Source organism: Lepisosteus platostomus, chromosome 4 (assembly GCF_059453375.1).
Source record: "Lepisosteus platostomus isolate fLepPlt1 chromosome 4, fLepPlt1.hap1, whole genome shotgun sequence".
Lineage (NCBI taxonomy): Eukaryota > Metazoa > Chordata > Actinopteri > Semionotiformes > Lepisosteidae > Lepisosteus > Lepisosteus platostomus.
The window spans coordinates 27,600,322-27,626,800 of record NC_142614.1 but is presented as its reverse complement, the minus strand read 5'-3'; the positions used below and the strand labels follow the sequence as shown (position 1 = coordinate 27,626,800).

The 26,479-nt window shown below is 37.2% G+C and overlaps 1 protein-coding gene across 10 annotated transcripts in view; it reads right to left on the bottom strand.

Moving 5' to 3' along the window:
- The window catches only part of mast4 (microtubule associated serine/threonine kinase family member 4), a 194,209-nt gene that overhangs the window by 131,236 nt on the left and 36,494 nt on the right, over positions 1-26,479 (bottom strand). For all 10 annotated transcript variants that reach the window (XM_088629312.1, XM_088629313.1, XM_088629314.1 and 7 more), the window contains exons 2-3: positions 6,740-6,893; positions 1,655-1,779 (exon numbers count right to left, since the gene is read on the bottom strand). In XM_088629312.1, coding sequence (XP_088485438.1) covers positions 1,655-1,779; positions 6,740-6,893 — 279 coding nt within the window. The remainder of the gene's footprint in view (positions 1-1,654; positions 1,780-6,739; positions 6,894-26,479) is intronic.

Below are 26,479 nucleotides of genomic sequence, written 5' to 3'. Positions count from 1 at the left end.
GCTGAACTTTTTAGGGCTCAAAGCTGTGGTATGGTACCTTGTGACGAGAGTATCAAATATTTAAACCTATCTACCAGCTTAAAAAGCCAAAGTCATGAAAAGACCAGACTTCACATTCAGTGGCAAAAGAAACTTCGAACACTGCAAATGATAAATGTTCTGAGTTCTTCTCAAGATGATAACTGTTGCAATCACATCACTAGACAAATATATCTGTCACATGAATTTGGAACGAAGCTTTTTTTACTTCAATAACAGCGGTTCACAGGTATAGGAAAGTGAAGATCCAAAGCAGCCACATTTCCTTGGTAGTTGCACAAAAAAAAGTGTCAGTCCTTTCTGTAGGTTGATTCATAGCTTGTCAAAACTCTCATTATGGCTTGCTGCCTGGCGATGTCAAAATGCTTCGATGCACGCTAGCAAATTCAATTTGTTTTATTTTTTTTGTTTGGCCTCATGGGTAAAAGGAAAAATAAAATGAGGCTGGAATCAGCACCGACACATGGTGTGCTGCACCACTGCGGACAATCCATACATCTAAACCACCATGGGTCTTCATCATTTAATTACAACACTTCATTTTAAATAATGTAATTTCACTTTCAAAAGCTCAGTTATCACGGCTGTCATTGTGCTGTAGCTATAGTGGGGCAACACCCATATTTAATTTGTTTTCCAGTCCCACTACCGTACCGTAATTAAATATCAATCAGCAGCAGATCGTTAAAGTCTTCGTGATATCTTTTAACAATTCAATTTTTTATGCCTGGTCTATAGTCTAATTGCAAGTATTTTTCTTTGACTACTAAAAGCTATGCTTAAATTTTATAGTTTTTTTCAATGGTAACCAGACTATCTCTTAACAGTACGTGCATTAAGTAAAATGTGTATTTTTCATTCTTTTGCAGATTAACCCTACCGCATTTTCAAAAAATCAAAACGGTAATGTAATACAATACTTCCACAGAGGCACATTTAGTTCAATTACAGTAGCTTGAAATATAAAAGTAAATATAACTCGTATCATTATACCTATACTTTAGCAGAAAAACATTTTATCAGCTTTTTAAATGCTTCAGTTGCAAAACTACTGGTAAAGAGTCCCACTAGATTTTGTAATGAGTTAATTGCAGGTTGGGGGATCACATATTATAGTCTTTAGGTCAGTTTCACTGAAGCTGCTCAAATTAAAGTTTGAACTTTAGACTGAAACATGTTTTAGTCCATCACTCTAGTTCACTTGCGGACTGCAGTGGTCTATGAAGTATGGCATAAAAACCCAGTCCCCTCCACCATGTCAAGACTTATCTCATGTCACCAGGCCGCTTGCATGTTGTAATATTAGGAAATATCTGCTGTAGCCACCACTTCAGAGAATATCAAAATGAGGTTTTGATTTATACATCAAAACCAAGAAGATTGTTTGGTAGCTCAGCAGAATAACTTGATTAGTCTACTGGAGATGAAAAGGCAGTTTCACAGCAGGGACGAGCTGCAAGCCATAATTCTCCTGGCTCTGTTCTGGAGAAGGAAAAAAATCGGGTGAGGGCGTGTCTAAATAAAATGCAAGAGAATAGGCCGGGGCTTTCACTGCGACCTCTCCACAGTGATGGGCATCATCGAAGTGGTCTAATGAGAAGGGGAGTATACTTACCAAACTGGCAGTGAGAGAGGGTGCTGACTGGCCCAAAGTCTGAGAACGCATGCGGACCAAATTGGAGGTCTCTGCTGGAGTCAGCCATGCCTGCTGAGCAGAAACGTAGGGTAGCAGATACTTCCCTGTAACAGAAATCAGAGACATTATATAATAAGATGAGAGAAAAGAAATAACCTTTTATAATAGAAGCAATACTAATTATCATTTTTGATGGGAGCACCAATTATAAATCCAAAGCACACTGGCTTATAAGTGGACTTGGCCCTGTTGTGAAGTAATGGCCTGCTAACTTACTGCCCCAGAGACCCGAGATCCAATGCAGCTGGCCCTCTGACCACTGAAAAACACACTGAGAAGCCAGAATCTGTTACTGAACATCATCACTATGCTTCACATACTGTAAACACTGGACAATTGGGTCTTGAAACCTGTGAATATAGCCTTCGTGAATTTGCTTATTCGTGGTTCAGTCTGTCTGACGGGGTCATGAATGGGAGAAGAGCAGAATGGGATGAAAACAAGCCGAAGGTTGCCAAGATCAACTTTCAAGTTAGCAGTGCAAACAAACTCAGGATTGCGAGATAAAGCCAGCAAGTGAATAACCCTCTCCATACTCCCTGCCCAAGTACGTACTACCCAGAATCCTCATCTCAACCAGGTTTTGTTTTTGTAGTATAAAGACCTGGCTCAGGGCCAGCACCTTGCAGAATCACTTCCTGGAGACAACTTCATAGCTCACTGACAGTTTTAATGTCCTCTTCGTTAAAGTGCTATTCACGGAGCAGGGAAATAGCTGGTAAGACAGAGAGAGAGTGCAGGCATTCACAGGATGCAGAGAGACTCATGTTGTTTATTTTAACTGATAATGTACATGTAAGTTTGTGATTTCTATCATTCATTTTAGTTGGCCATGTTATTTCAATTAAATTGAGGCCAATGCATTAGAACATTAATTATCATATAAAGGATAAGGATTACTTATGTCTTTTAAGCATAGATACTATATACTGCCATACAGTACACACTATATACTTTAGACAAATTCACATACTATATTGTCAAGAATATCGAGACCCTAATGTACAAGGCTAAGAGCAAATTGGCGCTTAGGTTACCCAATAGTCCTCAGACCCATGCAATAGTCTGCCGATAAGAATCAGTTTGTTAGATCTAATATTTTCTGAAGAGTACGTGTAGTATGTGTTGGTTTCTGGTTTTCCAGGGTACATTTTCAATATCACACCTGACCACAGCTGGCACATCTGTGGTCTTGATTGTCCAGATTTGTCTGATTTTAATCTCCAAGTCTTCCTGTTTGGTTTAACTGTCTTTGATGAAAGTGTCCACCTAGAACACAATATCCTTATGACTGTAGCCAGCCATATCCCACAATATGATGACCTCTTCACTTGATTCAACTGTGATTAAACTACAAACAAGTCAATCAGAACTTAACAAAACAGGTCACAGAGTTCACACATACAGATCGTATTTAATATCAACAAAATAATGCTGCATGCCATTATATCAAAAGATAACAGCTTACAAACGCGAATGAAAACAAACAAGACCAAATGTATTCCTGATTTAATGTACATCCTGGAAAACACGAGATTGGATGCACTGTAGTATGTGACTTCAAGAGCAGTCATTGCTTACAATATACAGTATGTATTGAGGTTAAAATAAAGCAATGGATGCCCTTGTGAATGACACAGTTATACAAAAACAGTTGGTAAGGATGAGCAATTAACTATCACGCATCACTAAACATAAAAACTGTGGAAAATAAACTGATTTTATTTTTAAAGCCTAGAGAGAAAGGAATAACTTAACTGAGTATCTCAGAAGGGCATCTGAGATTTAAGCACACAAAAACAGCTACTGCTTTTGTCTTGTTGAATACATTACTTTAATATTTGTACATAAGTTTTAAGGAAATACACAAGGCACTGCTCTCATGTCTAGTTCTTGTCAAGAAAACTAACAAAATAGGGGGCTTGACTGTAAATTTATCGATTGTTATTCCTATCCTGAGTTTTACACACTCAATGAAACACACCATCTCATTAGAGTTCATGGTTTTCTGAGAAATCAGGATGCTAACAGCCGATTTTGAATTGAATTTAAAGCTGTAACTTCAATTTAAATGTGTTTGTGTGCTACTTACTGGAGTTTTACTTATGAATCAAAAGAGCCAAAAATTACGTTTGCCTAAGAAATCCCTAAAAAAACAGCAGAGAGAGTACTTCTACAGCAGGAGCATGAAAAATCACAAGCACAGATGAAGATCAAGATGGTTTGGAAAATAGTAAAAACGATAAGCTAGAATGATGTCTTCACAACAAATAAGGAAGACAAAATTTAAGTAATAGGTATCTGAGTCATCATGGCCCATCAGTACAGAGGCTATCCTGCTCTCCATGCCATCAAGCAAAGAGAGAGCATGTGATTCCCCACTGGATGGGATTTCAGTCTACTGCAGAACCTACCCTAGAAAAGCTGATACCCATACAGCTGGTTGAATAATAATAATAATAATAATAATAATAATAATAATAATAATAATAATAATAATGTTTCTATGAAAACAGCAAAATTCCATGCAATTGTCTCACATAGATATTCAATGACATTGAATGTACCATTTCAAGCAGAATTCCATGTAAAATGTCATAAAAATGCTTATACATATCTAGCAGCAATAAGTTGGGTTTTATAGACTTTGAAACTCCATTAACAGAGCAGCTACGGTCATTATACCATACTATATGTGATAACCCTGGATTTCCCATGGAAATTAGCCTGCAACCCTTAACAGGAAAAGTGGACTGAAATGAAAGAATGACTAGAATATGCCACATTTCAAACAGTTCTGTAAAGGAAAACTAATAATTATTAATAAAGCATGTGATTAACAAACCACAGATCTCCTAAATCACATATGGCTGAAATAGGAAAAGCTGAGTATTAAAGATAATGGTGACAGGGTATGTAGGCTCAACTTTCATTTTATGTTTCTATCATGCACTTTCTCATTTAAAAGCAATTTTATGGACACACAGGGTGTCCAAGTTTTCAAAGCTACAGTATGATCAAAAACCACATTATATAGACATGACTTAAATGAAAAGCAGTTGGTAAGGATGAAGAATTTGCCATCACAAAGAAACTGTTTCATTAAGGATGTGGTTGTAAATGACAAAGTATTTTAATCACACAAAAGGAAATATTACTTCTAGATACTGAAATATTAGGTTGCTTAACTCATTAACTTGCTATAATTCAATTTAAGACAGCATAATAAGCACGATTACAAGCCATATCATTATACAGAAATTATGATGAAACCATAGGGGTACACCTGTTTGTAAAAGAAAAACATTTCTCCTTTTTTACTTTTATCTTAAAGGGAATAAAAGCCACTAGCTGTGGAGTTTTTTTGTCCCAAGGTCATACTTGACCATAGATCTTATACACATACTAACTGCAGGTCAATGCATGGGTGAATCAGTTTCCTACAGTTTCTGTCCTGACAATGCATAAAGAGTATAAAACACTCCCTTACAGAATGTGGAAAAAACACATCATGAAAAACCTGGCACATCACGAACTGAAACTGCTGCCACTCAGCTGGACAGATCATCTCTCCATGCTAATCAGTCTCTCTTTATAAGGGAAGTTAGTAGACAAGAACAATAGCCGTCACTGGGGGGTACCCTGTATCCACTCTTTAGCAAGGCCAGACGGGTGTAACAGTAATGAGAATAAACAACAAACTGAGATTCAGTTCCTGCTAAAGAGAATAAAAAAAACATCATATTCAGAAAGCAAAACATAAATGACATTCAGCTAAGACTTAATATACGAAAAAGCAAACCATTGCTTCACTGGTGTCACAAACAGAATGGTTCCTATACTGCCAAAAAAAACATGCAAATTAAAGAAAATTGTTCTGGAAAGAATCTTTGTCAATGAACTGCACATTCCCTATGGTACATATGTCTCAAATATGAACTATGGTACATAACCCAGGGCTGTGCAAATAAACCATGAGGATTATTCAATTTTACCTTCTTCAGCATACATTTCCTACAGATTGAACTTTAGGATTGAGATATAGTGTTTTATTTGGAAAAGCAGTAATTTAGATTTAAAAAACCCAAACAAAGACATTTCAATCAAATTATTTTTTTTTCCCCAAAGGGAAATGTTAAGAAATAACGGTGAGAAGAACAACTAAAATTAGATTTCAAGCTGTAGTTAGTTTCTTTCTAGAAATCTGCATGACAAATGAATTCCCTAATCAAAAAAGCTACAGTACAAACCTATAGTATCAATTTAGGTAAAATGATATAGAAAAAGAGACTATTACATGAAATTTAAAGAAAATAAATAATAGTGTTTGCTGGCATATTTGAAGTACAAAAGTAAAGTGTAGTTAAATATTCTTGGTGCCATAAATCTTATCCCATTTGTAAGAAACTTATGGCAGCCAGGGGGTGCAGAGAACCCAGCTTATATCTTCAAAGCTTTCTGACATCTCCAGACAAACAATTAAAAGGCACCACTCTTTTTGGTGTGACATACCCCACCCTTCAGACACATCCTGTACCTCACCGAGCAGTTGGCTTATTAGTGAGAAAACAGGATACAAGCGAGGAAAAGTCAATACTTTCGCAGTGTGAACTTCTGTCCTTGCAGGCATCCATCATACCGCAGAGCAAGGAAATCCTTCCTTATGATCTGCGACGGAGCTGCTGTGCACCCGTCCCAGGCTTAAGAAAAGCATGCACTTATAATTGAAAAGAATGCACAATGTCCGATTCATCTGTGCAGTCTTTTCAGGTCAAAATGAATTCCCACAAGAAATGGGTTTCTCGAAGGTGCAAGACGACAGACGGTCAAAAACACACAAAAAAAATCTGACAGACCATACAATACAGACACATGCATATACCAACAGGCAGACTAAGACAAAAAATATTGTTTGTAAAGACAGAATAATAAATGAGCATAAGTATGAACAACGGCAAGCTATACAGTATAAACGTGCTTCTGGAACCTGTGCTTAACACCCACCTGTCAGGGCTCCTCCGAGACTCCCCCTGCGCAGGTGTTTTCCATCTTCGCTCAGTTGCCGTTTGAATTTGAAAGCCTTTCCCGAGCCGTAGGACACCTCAGGGTTGCTGGACTTGCGTACCGGGATGGAGGGAGGATGTAAGATGTGATCCAACTGGGGAGACAAGGAATAAAACGCATCTCAGTATGAAACTCACACGGCTTCCCTGACAGAAAATAGAACACAAAGGAGCCCTTCTGATATGTTGTCAAGGGGCAAGAGAGAAAACCTGTCTTCTGACACTCAAATTAATGTCTCTGTTATCAATGTATTTGTGCTTTCAGTTTTTAAGTATTGAAGAGCATTTTGCATTTCCCTGTAAAAGGATTTTAACACACTATTGCAAACCCAGTGATACCTCTGTCTAACTTTACCTTGTGTAAACAATTTGACAGAGTAAAAAATGTATCTTCCTCCTTGCAGCCTTGAAAACCATGAGGAGCCCTAACAGATTTGTATCTTGTAATAGAATATAATTTGCCTGGTTAAAACTGATGTCTAGGTTCATAGATGCCATAACTACCCATATTTATGTTTGACCTCTGAAGAAGAAGATAAATGAACTTTTCAAAGCCATCTTTTTTTCCTGTAGCCCAAGATTAGAGTATAAATTTCTTTCCTTGTTACTGAGTTAAAATACATACCCATCAGTTTTGCTTCCAGCCACTGAAATACCATAAGTAATGACAAATGTCTCTTTAAAATGGGCAGAAATAATGTGCTGTATGCTATGATTAAAATTTTTCTACAGAAAAAAATATTAAGGGAACATTTGGTCAAAAACAAATTGTGCAAGAAGACAGTTGGTATATTTAATATTTAAGTCTCTCTTCTGTAAAGGTCCATCATATCCACTTTTAAACTAACACTAAGGCAAGAAAATCAATATTATTTAATATATTCAGTAGTCACATACTGTAGCTGTTTATATCCTACTTGGAATAATCATGCTTAAATATGAAAATGTTTCTAATCTTAATTCAGTCTAGGATTTTCAAAATATTTTTGGATGCTTTTCAACCCATTTGGGAAAACAAAAGTTGAGTTAAGAATTCAGATTTAATTACTGACAGAGACTAATCAGTGTGGCAGAGGAGTTTTGAAAACCACAGATCTTCATCTACAGTATGTAGTACCTTCAGCAAAAAAACTGGATGCTTGACATTCTGAAACCTGCATTTTAAAATTCCAAGTATAATTGGAAACCGAATTATCCTCTTTTTGGTCTAGAAATACCTCTGCATTTTCTATTGAGACTTTCTATCCCATTCACTGATCATTTACTCCAGCTTCAAGTGCACATAATTGAACCTTAACTTCACGAATGTGCAAAATATCTACAGTATGCTAAAATGTAGCATTGAAAAAAAAACAATTAAGAAATGTTTTATAACAAATATTTGTACAGTATTTGCCCTATAATTTCTAGGTAATATGTAAAGATTTTGGATAAATGTTAAAAATTGGGATTTTAAGTGGTTTCCAACTTAATTAGTAAGACTAGGGATCCAATCATCCAGTGTGTCTGTGAAAGGAAACTCTGACACATAAGGGGATTAATTCACATCCTGAGGCCACTGGAAATGAGACAAGAACAAACCATCCTAGCCATTTAAGCCCTAGAAGAAGTGTATTTAAATTCTGAATAACAAATATTTATAATGCTAAAAGGCAGACATTTTGTGAAGCCAAGAACACAAAAAATAAGCATTCAAGTAATGGGTTATCTCAACGAGATAGTTTAATCTCTCTTTCCATTTACAATAATAAACACTTAAATGATTTAACATTAAACCTTCTGATGGCCTCACAGCATCATCTCATGCTTTTAATCATCCTAGGAAGCAGCTTTAATCTAAATTCAACATGAATGCACACAAATATCCATTCAGCCTGACTAAACCTCCATTTGTAAATATCATGCACACGTAGCAGAACACGTTATGAAAAGATACTGATTGTTTGAGTATAGTTATCCTATTTAATTTCTATTCTATTCAAACTCACTCCTGCAGAACCAACTATTTCCTCAAGAGCTCATACAGAATGAAGGACTGGAGACATCAATGGCCATTTTCATGTTTCCATGAAATGTGGGAGAACTCGAAATGATAGTATTCAATAAAACACATCATACAAAGTAAGATAGTTACAGTTCTAAGCATCCTGACAAACCACATACATTTTGCCTTATTTTCAATTGTAAACGACGAGAAACCTCACACGTAGGCTTAGTCTTAGGTGATAGTAATCTTTCATTTTTGGTATAACTTCTTATTCTGGCACCTAACCAGGAACATTACTAGTACACTTTTGGATAACAGGTAATAAAAATAAGAGAGCTCATCGTGCTTCTTTAGCTTATGAACACATCAAGTAGGAACTGACTACAACCGATAATCCCACTGTACTTCAAACAAAAACAATTTCAAATTAAAATGTAGTTGTTGTTTTTTCCTAGAAATGAGTCAGTTACATAGAAGTACATGCAGTCTTTTACTAGGCTGTTATGCATGAACAAACCTGGCTAAAAAACTTTGTCTCTAAAGCCTGGTCTTCGGTATAACTGACCAGCATTAAGTACATTAAAATAACTAAGATCTGAAAAGTACTGACATTCAACGGTGCATTAAAAATCTAGAATGCAAGGAGAAGGGCAGCTGTGGAATAGTACTGTGCTGTGATCCTCTTCCCTTCAGACCATTTAGCAAATGGAAAGGTAAACTGGGGAAAAGGGAAAGTGATCCCTCTATGTTCTACTACCATGTGTTACATGATGCACATTCCAGAAGGAAGGTGGAGCAATAGTGGTCACATACAATATCAGCGATCCTACAGTATCACACAAGATCTCATTATTGCATTATTACTGGAGTATCTTCTCCCCCAGATTCCTTGAAATATGATGATGCAGTAAGGAATGATCTAATTAGATTGCCTACTTTTTGTGGAAAATCTCATGGTAGACACTCATAACTACAGAACTAAAGAAACAGAATTCCTGCTCACTGCATAAGACAATACAGCTCATAAAAGCCAAAGTGAAAAGAAAGTACCTGATTTTTTCATCTTTTATTTACCAGTTCCACTGTATTCCGCAGAATATTGTTTTGCTTATATAAAATGTTGTAAAAAAGCATGTTAACTAGCAGTAAAATATCTGCAAACATATGTACAGTATATATAATATTTTAATAAAATGTACATCTATTTGCTACTTCCTTGATATTAATATTCTCAACTTGATATTTATAACAATAAAAAGTGGCAATAACATTCAGCAGTAATTTCTCTGACAGCTAACCATTATACTGTATGTAATAATTATATATAATTATGTCCACATAAGTGATACAGTATTTCTTCTGTTGGAATGAAGGTTCCCCAGTTTATTTTGCATTAGGATTCGATTGCCTTTAACAAAACATAACTAACAAGTTATGGATAGACTGGAATAAAGAAAACTGTTTTCTTATCCTTCCACCTACCGTACTACAGAAATGAAGGCAGGGGGACTGCACCTTGAGTTTGTGGAGGGACTGACTGACATCAGAAGGACTATAGGGATACCCTTGAAAGAGCCAGATTCTCCAACTTATTCTAGTCTTATCGGGAGGAGTCACAGTAATCCTACAATCTTTTTCTTCACAATCAATAAAATGCTGAAATAAGACATTGAGTCTGCCCCCCTTCCCCCTCTTCTGAATAATGTAAAATTCATGTGATCGTTTCAGACCAACACAGATAATATGAAATATTAAGCAGTGGTCAACTTCTCTTCCTTCAGTTAAGTGAACAGAGAAAGGTCTGACTGTTCATCTGCAGGCGTAGGAACAATATTAGTAGACCTTTCTTCTGTTACAGTCGTAACAAGTGAAGCTGCTCTGTCCTCATTTCCACCATCAAAAAATGTTCAAACCAGCTTGTCTAGCTTTCCTCTCTATGCAAAACATTATAACATACAGCATTCATTAAATTTATTTTACACCAAAATACATCATATCCATATCCAACTGCTGACCTCATTCCTTGCACTCATGAGCACTGCTAACACTTGAATTTGAATTTCTCTCACTTTATTTTTCTTGATGCTGTCTAAGAGGTAAATAGAATGTCTTATTGTTATCTCATACTTGTTATACAGTAGCTACATCCAAAAACAATGTGTCCTGGGTCCTATCCCTACAACCTGAACTCAAAGCTTCTGTTATCAACTTCAATGGATTCCTGAGATTTGGTTTTGTTTATATAGGCTTAATGTATGTTGCTAATAAAAAATGGCTTGTGTTTAAAAACTATCATCCTAATTCCAATTTGCATTTTCTTCCAAATATTTTGGGATGAGCAGTGATAAAATTACAATTTTATCTTAAACTAAATGAGACTTTGAACCTTGTCAGTCAGACAATACTGAAAACTTTAATCATTTGCTGATGGCTTCCAATTTGATTGCTTTACATTCTCCTTCTGGGCTACAGTTTTCACTTCTGCCAATGACGATATCATTCTGGATGGCTGATGCTGATTTACATGCCGATTAAAACCGATAGCTATGGCTTCTGCACGTTTCAAGTCTCTGACAAAAAGATATGGATACAACAAAACCATGTCTTCGACCTTCATAGCAAAACCAGAGTTCTGTCATGGTTTAGGTTCATAAGCTCCCAACATCTGCCTCATAAAGATGGTGACTTTATGGCAGTTGACAGTGTTGGAATAAAACCACTGATGGAAGTAAAAACCTTAGTGTTGTCATTTGAAGCTCATCATCGAAACATCACAAGAGTATCTTTTTTACGGGCGGAGCGGTAGCTCTGTGGCTAAGGATCTGCACCCGTGGCTAGAGGGTTGCCAATTCAAATCCCCCGGCCGGCAGAGGAATCCTACTCCATTGGGCCCCTGAGCAAGGCCCTTAACCCCAGGTGCTCCAGGGGTGCCGTATAAATGGCTGACCCTGCGCTCTGACACCAAGCTTCTCTCTACCCCTGTCTGTGTGCCTGTGTGTCTCATGGAGAGCAAGCTGGGGTATGCGAAAAGACAAATTTCTAATGCAAGAAATAAAGTTATCTTACCTTATAACTATGTAACATTACTCAATTGAGAACCTCTTTTGTCTAACTCTTGTGTACCAACATAGTAATACTTGTGTTTAATTCATAAAGACAGGATTAATATAATGCCCTTCTTCCTGGATTATCTTCTGAAGTACTAAACAGATTTCAGAATGTCCAATGTTCCTGTGAAATAATAAAATAGTTCTCCCATCTCCTCATATTCAATGTACTGAAAGATCTTGCACCAGGTTAAATTAAGGACTTATTGCATATGTAAAATTCAAATGTTAAATTGAGCCTGTTTCATCAAAGACCAGTTAAATCATCAAAGATAGAGTTTTCCTGTGTGCAGCTATCACCATGAAACTCACTACCCTAAACCATTATGGAATAGATGTTAATTCTTCTTAATATAAAATGCATATTAAAATGTATATTAAATTATTTTAAAAGTATGTTTACTTTGTGTATTATATTTTTATGAATGTACAATGCTCTGATATTCTTGAAAAGTGTTTATAACAGTTCATTTTCATTTTTTAACTAATTTGGGAATCTAAAAAGAACATGTAGAATCTATGTACTGTAGCTTATGAATGCTTCTGTATAGATAGCCAAGGAAATATTCTGCCCAGTAGCTACCAGTCTTGTAGTATTTCAACTGAATGCATCTGGGAACTGTAAATTAACAACTTACAGTATCCTCATATCATTTCACAAGTGATTTTTTAACATCTCCTTTCCTTCTACAGTTTAAGAGCTTTAACCTGCAAATTGATTGTGTGTTCATAATTTAACTGGTTCCTGTATGCTGCTCTAGGGCTGTCTAATTTAATCTCTCCACATAATAATAATTAATATTAAAAAAAACTGAAAAATGTCCCTATCTTATTCAAAATCTTGAGATGGGAATGTTCCTGAAATCTTACTTATCTTAACATGGAATGATTCTAAAATATTCATGTTCATTTATATCTCCAGTGCAATCCTATAAATGAGAATAAGAAAAAAGGCTGTCATTTGATCTGTAACGAAACAGCATGTTTTTAAATCTAATGAAAATCGAGTCATTAAACTGTTTGAATGTCCTTGATATTATTAATTGGCATAGAGCCCCTTTTCTTTTTTTATGAGCACACTACATACATTAAGTCAAGATCTCCAAGGAAAAAAGAAAGGATTTGCATGTTATTTCATTCTGATTAATGAGGTAATACTACTGTATTTGACATTTTGAGTTTAGAATGAATACATTAAACATCAAAAAACATTTTGAAGCAGCGGTGTGGACCAGTTGTTAGGGCTCCGGTAACTGGACAGCTTGAGTGAAATCCCAAGCGAGACACTGTTATTGAGAAAAGTTTTTCAGTACAGCAGACAATACAATTGATATTGAATCAATTTTGACCAGTTAAAGAATTTAAACCTGTTCTTATTTACTGCAGTTTTTTTTACATAATCAGTTCAGGCAAAGCACTGTTAACTGCAAGATCTGAGGCGTTACACTTGTTTCTGAGAAAGACAGAAACTTAAGCACCTTGCCAATATTTCTAATGAAACAGTAAAATAACATACAAGTCTAAACACCTGAAAAGTTAAAATGCAGACAAAATTTGAAAAAATCATTGGTATTATTTAAGTCAAACATTTAATTCCTCTTCCTTTCAAAGACATTCTTAGACCAACTTAGAAACACTGGAGTTTCTTATTAAACACAATCACAAATGGGTACAGGGCAGCAACTCTTATGACATGCATACCTGACTGCGTGATTCCATGTTTATACATCAACAGATTGTTTGGAACCAAGTTCTGTTGTTATTTAAGATGAGATCTGAAAATGAGTTTGCGTGAAGGAAACGCTTAAAAACCATGGTTGATTTAATTATGAATTCAATCATCTTAATTAAGACATACCTGTAAGTTGGAACAAAAATCAGAAGGCACAAAAGTACTCATCATTTGCATCATGACTGCAAAACTAGACTTAGGAACGTTCTATTTCCATACCTTAAGATGTAAATATATCAAAGTAAACCACTGACATTATGACAAAGAACTATGAATATGAATGTATAATATATAATTTGTGCCCAACATTTGTATACAACACAAAACACACAACATACAACTTTTGTGCCCATTTTTGTTAAAGAAAGGGATTCAATGATAATATTCAAATATAATAAAGGTGAACACAGGGAGAATGTCTCCTGTATCACATCTTTGCAAATTGCAAACAGAGATGTCTGCTTACAGAACGGGATATAATTTGTGAGCTTTAAAATACACAACTTATGGCCTATTATGAAATATTCACTATATAAATTATTTTGGTACATTTTTGTATACAATACAATTAGAATGGCAATGTGTAAATATTAACTACAAAGTGTTTATTGGCAGTGCAGTTTATGAAGAATAAAGAAGATCCTTTGGCTTCCTTTAAATTAATGTATAATTACTACATAACTCATCAAGAATGATAATACAGGTATCTAAAAGTGACATTTTAAGGATTTAAGACTTTGAAATAATGATGTGTTGTTTGTGGTGCGACATGTAACAAGATAGAATTTTGTCAGATTGCATTAAACAGAATACAATTAGTAGAATACACAGTATGTAGTAAATGTTTCATTCATCAATTTTGATTGATTTGTTAATTTAAAAACATTGCACGACATGAGAAAAGCTGCAGAAAGCCATTTTCAGTTAGAAAATTCATTGAGAGCACTCTGCTTTTAAAACTTAGGGAAAAAAATAGTCACAACTAACAAGTTGTTTTAGTTTTGTTTACTGGCCAGGGTGGCAGCATTCTAATTTGTGAATGGGCAGGTCGAGTGAAAGTGGGGGGAGAGAAATGGTTTTAAACTGTTCCGAAATATAATTCTAAGAGAACAATAATAGCGAAAAGGAAGAGGACTTCCCTTATTACACAAACACATGGAGTCAGACACTGGCTGATGTGCCGTCTCCGTCTGGTCAGGAACACCCTCTCCTCAGAGACTATTAATCACGTCCCGTTTGCATTCGAGTCAGGCCGCCTTGTGACCTGTGGATACTAAGGTACAGTATGGCAAGGAGACCAGAAACCGTAACCCAACAAGAGCCAAATGGAAAGAAATACTTCCTCTAGGAGTACCTTTCAGTTTAATGACTCCATTGTGTTACAAACATGTCTTACATGTGTCCATGCATGGCAGTAACATCAGATGAAGCTGGATAAATGCTGACAACAAGACGGAGACTTAATACAGAGTTTTGTTTTTTTGAGTCCATTAAATCCTTATTAAGCTCCACACAAACAAGTGCTTAATGTGTTTTTATCACAGTAAACAAAGGCTTTCAGTTTATTGATTGATTTTTTTTTAAAACTGATGCGGTTTTTTAACATCCTATCTATTGTAATATTACTACAGACAATGGTTAAAAAAACTAATTTAAATTAGTAGCATCTGACCCTCCAGTTTCGTGGTATTTCTTTTAGTGTGGTGATTTATTATTGACGAGATCTAAATTCTTTATTATTAAAAATAAGAAAAAGTATATATTTCACAAAGAGATTTAAGAGATGTTACAGTTCTTTTAAAAGAAATGAGCATTATAATATGGTGGTAACTTTACTGCTGGCATACAGCCTACAGTGTGCTTCCCCAGAAACATCACTAACTCCAACATAAAGGATCATCATGTTAACATCATGAAGGCTTTGTGAAGGATCAATTTACAGTGAACTTCAAATCAAGCGAAGGCAGCACAATATCAGGAATTTCACAATAAAAGGAAATAAAACCTCTTCACACCCTACAGAAGCCATGCCGGCGTTTGCGGTACATGGCAGCTCGGCTGAAAGAGAAAAGCCGGCTTTATCTGAAACTGCTTCAGTTACTGCTTCACAACGTCCATTCAGCAAAACAAAATGCAGAAAAAAAACCCTCTCAAACACAGAACAAAAGCACTGTGAGAGATAAAAGAAGGGGCTTCTCCTCCACGGCTTTATGCTTATTAAAGCAATCACTCTCCAGTCTGCTGCAGACGTTCCTGACTAGAATACTGGCCAGTAAATATCAGTAGACAAACAACATTATTCTGTGGCAATAAAGAACAATGCTTGCATACAGTCATCTCAACAGTGCTGAACATCATCCAGGCTGCATGACATTTCAAACTCATTTAATAGAAACAGAAACTGGGTAGACAAGACATTAAGATTAGGTAAACTGAGGTAAGGAACTTGCATTTAATTAAAAATATATACATTTACACTCCCTTATTTACAACTCCATTAAATAAATTTCACAATTTTGCAAATTAGCAAGAAATAGCAAAAGAGACAGATAGACGAAAGCGCCTCATGATTCTGACATTCTGATGCACCTTCGCATACAAAAGAAAAGAAGTTTTAACAATAGCTACAAACAAACCATTTGAATGGCTTTCCATTGACATTAAATACTGAAGTAAAAAAAGAGGTTAGGTTTCTACAGAACAGATGTAACCTACAAAGAACAATCTATAAAAATTGTATGAGTCTTCAGCAAAAACAAATTAGGTCGGGGCTCATATGTTTTTAGTGATAAACAAATGTGCTTCAGGTCAAAGACAGTAACTGAACCCTAACAAAAACATACAGCAGTACTGATGTTTAAACTGACAGAACTACAATGAATATACTCATATTAGCCAGATTTTTAAAAACTCAGTGTTGCTGCATCTATAAAATGGTTTTAGTGTGTGTATATGGAAACTTAACTATTTCAAATATGCTGACTGTGAAAAAGTCATGTTTCATGTTTGCCATTTTTTCTACTGAACAACCACCAGGTGGCAGTACAGAGTTTTTGAATCAGTGCTTAGAGTAATAAATACCACACCAAGTTCTGAGTATGAGTATTGTAATCAGGAAATATGAAATAATTAATATTACTAACTTTACACATTTAATTGGATTCTCCCTAAGGCTTGATAATTAAAGTTATACTTCGGAGATAGTTGAAGTGGGACCCCTCTACTATACAAGCCCTTTGAGATTCCATCAGATTGAAAGTGCTATACTGTATAACATTAAAGCATTATTAATTACTACAAATTGCCAAACACATCAACAGTGGTCTGAAGTTTGTTAGAATTACTTTCATTTTGAAAACCTGCTACTCTGCACAAATGATTCCTGTAAGATGTTGATTTGATTAAAATTAAAAAAAAGGTAGCCCATTCAGGCCACTGTTGCACTTTTTCCACATGAACAGGCTTTGAAAAGAAGCAGTTAAAATGTGTAGCTAGCTTCAGGTATCACAATGTCCTTTTCAGACATTTCAAGATTTTGTCATAGCAATTTACACTAAGCCAGCATGAAGCAAGGTTGGAAATCAGCCAAAGATCAAATCAAAAGGCTTAGGTGTTCTAAAGAGAAGGAGTTTTTGAAAATGTGGTCCACGTCACTGGTTTGGTTGATACTACTGCACAAATGTCATGTCAGTGAAGCAGGTTACAGAATATCAGAATATTTTTGAAGTTGATCAGTTACCCCGTGTTCAACGACAAGCAGACTGACAACTGACCACTGCCAATCAGGCAACCCACCACAGACTCTCACATGTATCATCTTGTATAAATACAAATGCACATTTATAATTGCATTATGAGAATCATACCTACAGTATCTAATTTAAGTGTCCCTTGGTGAAATGGGAATCGAGAATTTGACAGTTCAGTGTAGTTATAATTGTAACAAGCTGGTGAGAAATAAAGCAGAAGTAGGTACAGGTGATGATGCCAGGATTTCACAACCTGCCAGTTTAATCAGTGCTACAATCCCCCAAAAAATGATTGTGAAAGGTTTTGTGATATGTGTCAGGATGCAATCTTCATTCATATACTGTAGGTTCTCAGTTTATTTCATCTTACACCATGGCTCTAGAACTATGCCTGCCAATAGGTCTAGATAGACTACATGGCGATTGAAAGTGGCAAAGTGGCCAGTTTGAAATTTGAAGAAAAAATCCTTGCAAATCGCTAGGAGAAGCCTTATAAGCTGGGTCAGCTAGCTAATCTACTGTCTTTGTAGCTCTACAGTTCACCGTCTCTAAAGAGCACGAGACTGGTCATGCTTTTTTATGCACTGAACGATTTATGTGCACCCCATTAATTCTTGGAAAGCACTATATATAGTATTTTAGCTCCGCCATTTATATGAAACCACAGCATTTTCTTAGTTTTTTTCATTCTGGCAATTAAGAAACAAGTCAAAGGATGTTTCATCTTTTCCTTAAACTGCAAAACAAACAAGTGGAAAGGAATATTTGTACAATCTGCCTCTGGATAGCAGCCAAGATATCTCATGACTAGCATACACTTGCATTGGTAACGCCTATTGATAGTGCCTAAAGAAGAAGATTAAAACAATGTTGGCACCAATTGTCAACCAAAAAAAGATATGAAGATAGAGAAAACAAAGTTGCCTTTTCAAAGATACCTGAAAAGCATTCTAGTTGTTTCTTTTAATGAAACAGACATTATACAGTAAGTGAGGTAAATTCAGAAATTCTAAGAGAACAGGTAGAAGATGTGTCTGTACCTGCCTAAACTTCAAGATAATAATAATAATAATAATAATAATAATAATAATAATAATAATAATTGCTTGTACTTATATAGCGCTTTTCTGGACACTCCACTCAAAGCGCTTTACAGATAATGGGGACTCCCTTCCACCACCACCAATGTGCGGCATCCACCTGGATGAAGCAACTGCAGCCATAGTACACCAGTACACTCACCACACATCAGCTATCAGTGGGGAGGAGAGCAGAGTAATGAAGCCAATTCATAGGTGGGGATTTTTAGGAGGCCATCATTGGTAAGGGCTAATGGAAAATTTGGCCAGGACGCTGGGGTTACAACCCTACTCTTTTCGAGAAACACCCTGGGATTTTTAATGACCACAGAGAGTCAGGACCTCGGTTTTACGTCTCATCCAAAGGACGGCACCTGTTTACAGTGTCCCCATCACTATACTGGGGCATCAGGACCCACATGGACCACAGGGAGCGCCCCCTGCTGGCCCCACTAACACCTCTTCCAGCAGCAACCTTAGTGTTTCCCAGGAGTTCTCTCATCCAGGTACTGACCAGGCTCACACCTGCTTAGCTTAAGTGGGTTGAAGATGAATTACTGCAGCAACAGCTTTTGATACAGAACACCAAAATAAGTTTTACAGTGAGCTTTAGGCTTTTACTATCTGCAGTTCATTCCTTATTGACTTATGTTTACATACTTTACCTGCCCTGCATCAGATCTGGCTAGAGTTTTTCTGATCTCTGCCCAGCAGCCATCATTTTCCCAGTGGAGGAAGAGAAAAACATTTAATAACACAAAATAACATCTAAATAATCAGAAGTTTCATTGGAAATGTATCACCACAGACATACTCTGTACAGGCAGATGTTGCAGTCTTTAGTCTGCAATAATGACATGAAAGCTTAAGAATACCAATTTATTTTTTCAAAGCTGGCTTCCAAAAATTCAGTTCTGTTATATAACATCCAGCTGGTGGATTAATCGCCATCTCAACTCATCAACTTTATGATGATAGGGAATTTAGTAAAAACAATGCCATAGAAACAAACAAATGAATGTAGACATAAGTGGCTTAGCTGCAGAACTGACAACCAGTGAAATATCTGGGAGAGATCAAACAGAATACTCTGATAAAACATAATGCACACCTTTAAAGGAAACTGGAAATTCACAATCTCCCAACTACCCCCATGTGAATTCCAAACAACAAAATACACCTTAAAACTCTGGGGCACAGTGTAAAGAGGACAAAGTCATTGCACAAACTGACACACATAACAGCTTTTGAATTGGATGTTACAATTGATGATGGGAGTAGTTACTGTAGTGAGAACTGCTTTAATTACAACAAAAAAGAACAACCATATAAGCATCTTGTTTAAACAACATTCAGTAAAGTGTCAGATTCAGAAAAACAAGACTGGAGTGAGCCCTTTACAATCATGAAAAATGCATTTAAAAATTCAAAGAAAATGACTTCTGATTATTTGATAGAATTCTTCAAGAACTATCATAATTAAAAGTTATTATCAAGATAACAAGATATTATCACTTGTTTCTAACTTTTTGCTACATACACTATGATTTATTTACACTCATTGTAAGTTTGGGGACAATTAATCTGTTTTTGAAGAATGTCATTAAACTATTAACTTAAATTTATAACATAAAACCGAGACAAAGCTTTATATGACTTGAAAAAATGCATAAAGTTGATGCTAAAAGTTAATGCACAATAGAAAATTCAGGTTAAGAATTTCTTCCTTTCAATGTTTGTTAGAAAAAGCATCGACGTTTGACATTGATGAAATTGCTCAAAAACGTTTTTTTTTCCATGCTTTAAAGGCCAACATTTTTCCATCTTACTCAGAATGTCTTTAACACACTCAGACAAGTCAGAGTAATGTACTTTACATTCTGCTATCCTTTGAAATATTTTGTGCATACATATTAATGAAGATGACTAATAACATGTACCATGTGCTAATATGCCTTATTAGGATTGCATAATAAAGTACAGCAAAGCCTTGAGCTATTTTGTTAAGGAAATAATAAAAGGGCATTAAGTAATAAATTGCTCCATAAGCAATTAACCCATTGTTAAATGTATTCTCATTAACTTTGTAGTCTATATTTATATGCTTCTACTGTATCCTTTATATAAAGAATATTTGCATCAATACAGTATTAGAGATACTTCACATTTTGACCACATCTACAGAAATCCTCACCAACTCATACTGAAACGGACAATGCTGTATAGTGTATAGTGCTCCACCTATTCGACTCTACTCAGCTAACTTGCTTTCAACCTGGAAAGCTTTTGTTACCCTGTTTATTGAAGGTATCTAAGAAAACACTGGGCTGGCATAATAGTCATAAGTAAACGATTATTAGAGAAAAATAGTTTCAAACTTGGCCAGGAGGAACAATTTTATTCTAATAATTTTCCATTAGTCATGAGAAGTCTCATTGTGCAGATTATCTTATCTAGTTAAAGGAACTAAAGTCCCAATTTCTCAGACTGGATATTAAATCTTGGTAACAAAATAAATGTATTGACTGTATCGCAAATTTTTACGAAATCCAAATCAAGCAAAAAATAATTAACTTTGTAAACGTACTGTATGACTGCCATGTTGGTCGCAAACCTGTGGTCTCGCCATGGGCTAGAGTGATAGTTTGCGAGAACTGTGACTTAAACCAGCCCCTGAGGCAGCACAGTTAGATTCTCATTGCTGGACTTGTCTCTCAACAGAATAAAGTCCACACTTTCAAATTAGAGCGAGGCATTGAAAAGGCTTGAGGAAGCTTATTACAGCTCATTTCTTCTCAGATGTGTCTGTCCATTAAGAGATATTTTCAAGACTGACTTTTCTGTGTGCACTGCAAGGATTTGTGGTAACAGAAGGAATTATAACAGAAGGATATAATTTTGCTACATTATATTAAAAGATTAGAGTTCACCTATGGTAAAAGGCAACTCCAATCAGTGCTGAGAAAATTATACAGCTGTTAACTATATCTGCCAACAGCCAAAAACAGTGCTGATCTATAAGGTGTTACAAGTTACAATTCAAAAATCTGCACTGTAGTAATTAAGAGAACAAGTTGTGATTAAGAGCTTGAATCTTTAGTATGTTCCACATGTTATGTCATCATTAACAGGAGCAGAGAGCTACACACGCTGAAAAACAATTTTCAAAAATACATTCCTATGAAATTTTTTTCCCATTTGAAAACGATATTTTTTTTTACTTTTTAGCCCCTTGTAATTATTAACACATTCAAAGATAAGGTAGGTATGAAAAACATTCTGTAGATTGGCTCATTCCTGGAATGTAAAGAATGTTCTGTGCTAGAAAGCTATAGTCTAGGCCATCATGAATCCTTGGTCGCCTAGAAGAGCTGGTCCCATCTGCATTGCGATTATGTGTTAAATGCTGCACTTGAGAGTTTACTGTGTTGGTTTTCCTCAAACACTGCCGCACTGTAAAGGGCAAACTGTGTAAAAGGACTCAAGAACCTGCTACAGAGGGTGATGTCAGTCACCCCTTTGTAAACTAAAGAGTGTAGAAATCTCCTCTAGAAGGAGGCCCCGTCTTCTGGAACAGTGATCAAGAAAAGGACTCAAAACAGCCAGAAACGGTTGTGTAGCCAACCATGCTTGGAGATACAATGCACAAGTTACTGTAAAGAACAGGCAGGTGTTCTGGTAAGATTGAGGCAGTGCAGCAACCGTGCCCCGCTCCCGGGTATACTTCTTGCTAATGTTCAGTCACTGGACAATAAACTGGATGAACTGAGGGCAAGGCTTGCTTTCCAACGGGACATCAAGAACTGCAACGTGCTGGCGTTCACTGAAACCTGGCTTGACCCGTCAGTTCCGGACTCTGCTATCCTCCCGGGAGGATTTTCTATTCACCGTCAGGACAGAACCACAGATTCGGGTAAGAGCATAGGCAGCGGAGTATGCTTCATGGTAAACAATTCTGGTGTACAGACGTGGAGATTATTTCAACATCTTGCTCTACACATCTTGAACATTTGACAATAAAATGTCACTCTTTCTATCTCCCGAGGGAGTTCACATTGGTAGTTCTCACAGTGGTGTATATTCCGCCACAGAAAAATTACACAAAGGCACGGGAAGAACTACACTCTCACATTAACAGACATGAGAATACACATCCTGAGGGGGCATTCATCATAGCGGGTGATTTCAACAGTGCGACCTTGAAGAAAACAATGCCTAATCTACATCAACACTGCCCGACCCGCGGAACAAACACGTTGGACAATGTTTACACTCCCTTCCGGGATGGTTACAAAGCCCTCCCCCAACCACCTTCCGGCAAATCCAATCACGCCTCCATTCTGCTACTTCCCGTTTACAAGCAGAAGCTTAAACAGGAGAGGCCAGCGTTAAGAACCATTCAATGTTGGTTGGATGAATCGGATTTTATACTATATAACTGTTTTGCTATCACTGACTGGCAGATCTTCCGTGAAGCTGCCAAAAATAATATCAATCTCTATATGGACTATGTTACTGGCTACATCAGTAAATGTATTGAAGACGTGGTTCCCAGGATTACTGTTCGCACATATCCATATCAGAAACCGTGGGTAAATGGTGAGATACCCGCCAAACTGAAAGCTAGGACAACTGCTTTCAATTCTGGCGATATGGATAAATACAAAAAATCCAGATACGACCTCAGGAAAGCTATCAAAATAGCTAAATACAACTACAGAGTTAAATTAGAGTCATATTATCACGGCTGCAACACACGGACCATGTGGAGTGGTATATGCACCATTACAGACTACAAAACGCAACCCAGCTATATCGCACAACAGTCTGCCTCTCTTCCTGATGAGCTAAATTCATTCTATGCTCGGTTTGAGGTCAGTAATGCAGATCCAGTCAGGAAGATTCCAGAAATCCAAGACGGAAACCCACTGATCATATCCATAGCAGATGTGTGTAAAGTTTTTAAAAAGACCAATCCACACAAGGCTCCTGGCCCTGATGCTATCCCTAGCCGTGTTCTGAAGGCATGTGTAGACCAGCTGGCAGATGTCTTCTTGGACATTTTCAATCTCTCTCTAGCTCAGTCTATAGTTCCTTCCTGCTTTAAGAAAACCACCATTGTCCCTGTTCCTAAAAAACCCAGAGTCAGCTGCCTAAATGACTACCGCCCTGTTGCACTCACATCAGTTATCATGAAGTGCTTCGAGCGGTTGGTCAAAGCATACCTCCTCACTGCCTGACACCCTAGACCCACTGCAATTTGCGTATCGCCAGAAAAGGTCAACAGAAGCTGCTATTGCCACTGCCCTCCATACTGCCGTCTCACACCTGGATAAGAAAAGAACATATGTGAGAATGCTGTTTGTTGATTACAGCTCAGCATTCAATACCATAGTGCCCTCAAAGTTGGTCATCAAGCTCCAGGACCTGGGATTGAACACCTCCCTCTTTAATTGGATCCTGGACTTCTTGACGGAACGTCTGCAGGTGGTGAGGTTGGGCACCAACATATCCTCTACCCTGGCTCTAAACACTGGGGCCCCCCAAGGCTGGGTGCTTAGTCCTGTCCTCTACTCCTTATTTACCCATGACTGTGTCAACAGGCATAACTCAAACTCCATCATTAAGTTTGCGGACGATACAACAGTAATTGGCCTGATCACAGATGGTGAGGAGTCTGCATACAGGGAGGAGGTTGAAACCCTGGCAGCATGGTGCCAGGAGAACAACCTCTCTCTTAACATTAGTAGCCATATCACCCTGCAACTCACAACTGGCAACCCACTGAAGCTAAGCATGTGTGAGCCTGGTCAGTACCTGGATGGGAGACCTCCTGGGAAAAACTAAGGTTGCTGCTGGAAGAGGTGTTAGTGGGGCCAGCAGGTGGCGCTCACCCTGTGGTCCACGTGGGTCCTAATGCCCCGGTATAGCGATGGGGACACTATACTGTAAACAGGTGCCGTCCTTCGGATGAGACGTAAAACCGAGGTCCTGACTCTCTGTGGTCATTAAAAATCCCAGGGCGTTTCTCGAAAAGAGTAGGGGTGTAACCCTGGCGTCCTGGCAAAATTTCTCATTGGCCCTTACCAATCATGGCCTCCTAATAATCCCCATCTATGAATTGGCTTCATTACTCTCTGCTCTCCTCCCCACTAATAGCTGATGTGTGGTGAGCATTCTGGCGCCAGGTGGATGCTTCACATTGGTGGTGGTGGAGGGGAGACCCCATTACCTGTAAAGCGCTTTGAGTGGAGTGTCCAGAAAAAGCGCTATATAAGTGTAAGCAATTATTATTATTTTATTATTATTAGCAAGACAAAGGAGATGATTGTGGACTATAGGAAACATCAGGGAGGAGACCACACACCTATTTACATTAATGGGACTGCAGTGGAGAGGGTCAGCAGTTTTAAGTTCCTGGGAGTTAACATCTCAGAGGACTTAACCTGGACCCACCACACCAACATCATGGTCTAGACAGCACGGCAGCGCCTCTTCTTTCTCCGCAGGCTAAAGAAGTTCGGCATGCCGTCATATATCCAGGTCAACTTCTACAGGTGCACTATTGAGAGCATCCTGACTGGTTGCATCACTGCCTGGTATGGGAACTGCTCTGCCCGGGATCGCAAAGTACTGCAGAGGGAGGTGAAGTCAGCGCAGCTTATCACCAGCTGTGAGCTACCAAGCATCCAGGATATCTACTCAGCTAGATGTCTGAAGAAGGCCAGGTCCATTCTCAAGGAACCCAGTCATCCCAGTCACAAACTGTTTTCCCTCCTACCGTCCGGTAAACGGTACCAAAACATTTGGTCCAAGTCCAACAGACTACGGAACAGCTTCTACCTCCAGGCAATAAGACTGCTAAATAGTCAACCTGCAGCTCCTTTAGCAAATCATCTGTAATGGCTACATGGACACACAGTTTTCACTGTATTTAGCATAACTGCACTACATGTATATATTGCATACACCATGGACACATAGCAGCTCTACTCATATTGAGGTTTATTCAATTTCAAAAAATGTAACCTCAATTTTGTGATTTTTGTGTTTTTGTGAATTTTTTTATTTTTGCGATTCTTGTGATTTTTGTGAGCTTGCAGAAAAAGACATTTCACTGCCAGCAACTACTGCTGCACGCTGTATTGTTGTGCATCTGATAAATAAACTTTGATTTGATTTGAAGAACCGGTTAACAAGAACCAACAAAAGCAACTGTAAACCCAATGGCAGAGACCATAAGAAAATGTCAGGGGTTTCTATATTCTTCGTTTTGGAAATGCGGAAGTCGGACAATAACCAAATTAAATTATGACACTGATGTCAAACCCCAGAGGCAAACGCTACAATTTCACATTTATGGTGAAACTCTGCCTTATTAAATCCGTAATACCTAGGACGCTTATCACTTTGAAGCAAATAAATACAATTTTAATTTGTTTTTCCAGAGCTCCCCAGAAGTTCCTCAGTCCTGTAGCAGGGGAAAAAAGAAAGGGACAACGTGTACATATTGCCTTTATGTATTTATAGGGGATTTTTCCATGTCTTTCTAGATTAGTTTTTAAACATTGCAGCTTCCCAATTTTTATAGAGATCCATGCTGCTTTATAACAGCTCTTATTTCATCTTCAGCTGATTAGAGAACAGAACAATAAATTCCATAACGTTAACAACTTTTTTCTTATTTTAGACTACAGTCTGGATTCAGCACCTACTGTAGATGTGAAGCACAGCTATGATTTTTCTGATCAGAGCACTTAAACGTACAAAAGTAAAAGGTATATAACAAAAAACTGAAGCTGACAAATCTAAAATAAGTATTTTTCCCAAATGAGTGCATTTACAGCTAAAGCAGTATTTTTGGACATTAATAGTTAAGGATTTATCATCTCATCTGAATTGTTTTTGTCAGATCTTACATACCTCCTGCTTTTAAACACTTACACTAGGTGCTAAAAGAAGCGGAGAAGAAAAATCAGCCTTAACTTTACATTAACTAACACAGCACAGACTTTCAAAATTTGGGG